The sequence below is a fragment of the Penaeus monodon genome, chromosome 19, assembly GCF_015228065.2.
Source record: "Penaeus monodon isolate SGIC_2016 chromosome 19, NSTDA_Pmon_1, whole genome shotgun sequence".
Lineage (NCBI taxonomy): Eukaryota > Metazoa > Arthropoda > Malacostraca > Decapoda > Penaeidae > Penaeus > Penaeus monodon.
The window spans coordinates 4,535,854-4,536,658 of NC_051404.1; the positions used below are offsets into that span (position 1 = coordinate 4,535,854).

At 36.8% G+C, this 805-nt stretch overlaps 1 protein-coding gene across 1 annotated transcript in view; it reads right to left on the bottom strand.

Annotated features, from left to right (window-relative positions):
* Positions 1 to 805, bottom strand: part of LOC119584992 (major facilitator superfamily domain-containing protein 8-like) — a gene marked incomplete at its 5' end in the record, with an annotated part of 21,727 nt that overhangs the window by 12,287 nt on the left and 8,635 nt on the right. Inside the window, 3 exon segments of the mRNA XM_037933598.1 lie at positions 15 to 128; positions 236 to 363; positions 685 to 800. Coding sequence (XP_037789526.1) covers positions 15 to 128; positions 236 to 363; positions 685 to 800 — 358 coding nt within the window.

The following is an 805-nucleotide window of genomic DNA, read 5'->3' on the forward strand; positions in this document are numbered from 1 at the left end:
GGTAATTCTCTAACCTGGCCCAAAAATAAAACCGAGTCCTTGTGCAGCAGACGTCAGAGCAACAGCTGTCGTTCTTTCCTTTAAAGTTGTAGACGCAGCGATGTATGATCTGATGATAGCTATGTTGGCTGTTGGCAGAGAAGTTCCATTAATGTTTCAAAATAACAAAAACATGGTAAAGATAAAAGGGTTGACACAATATAGCCATACAGAATAAGAAATTATGAGGACATACCTGAACTAACACCCACAAGGAATCGAGAGAATATCATAACACCTCGGGCTGCTGTACCAAACAAGCTAAGGATGGCATAGAGGATGTTCCCAATGATGAAAAGCAGGATTGTTGCTAGAAATGCTCCCCTGAAAATCACACACATGAGTAATTCTATCATAAAAGATTAAGCAAAAAGTAAACAAAACTCTGACGTAAGGTGATGAGTATGTAAGGGAAGAGAAATACTGAAAAAGAATGTCTACAATATTGGCAAAGTTTTCCAGTTAATTTAATTACAGATACAAACAAGTAACTAAATGATTGTAAAAACAAGCTATCATGTCCTTTCACGAATCAATTACAAATAAACTACAGTTTTTTGTATTCAGTAAAAAGTAACACTAATTTTATATGAATATTTCTCTAAATGTGGCTTGAGGCTACACCTTATAGTTTTATTAATTTACCTGTTGGATCCTGCTTTATTGCCCCATAGTCCCAAAAGCGGTGACGCAATCATCTGCCCAAGTGGGTTTGCAGCAATTACCCAACCTAAAAACTCTTTGGACACTCCTGTGTCCAACTAAC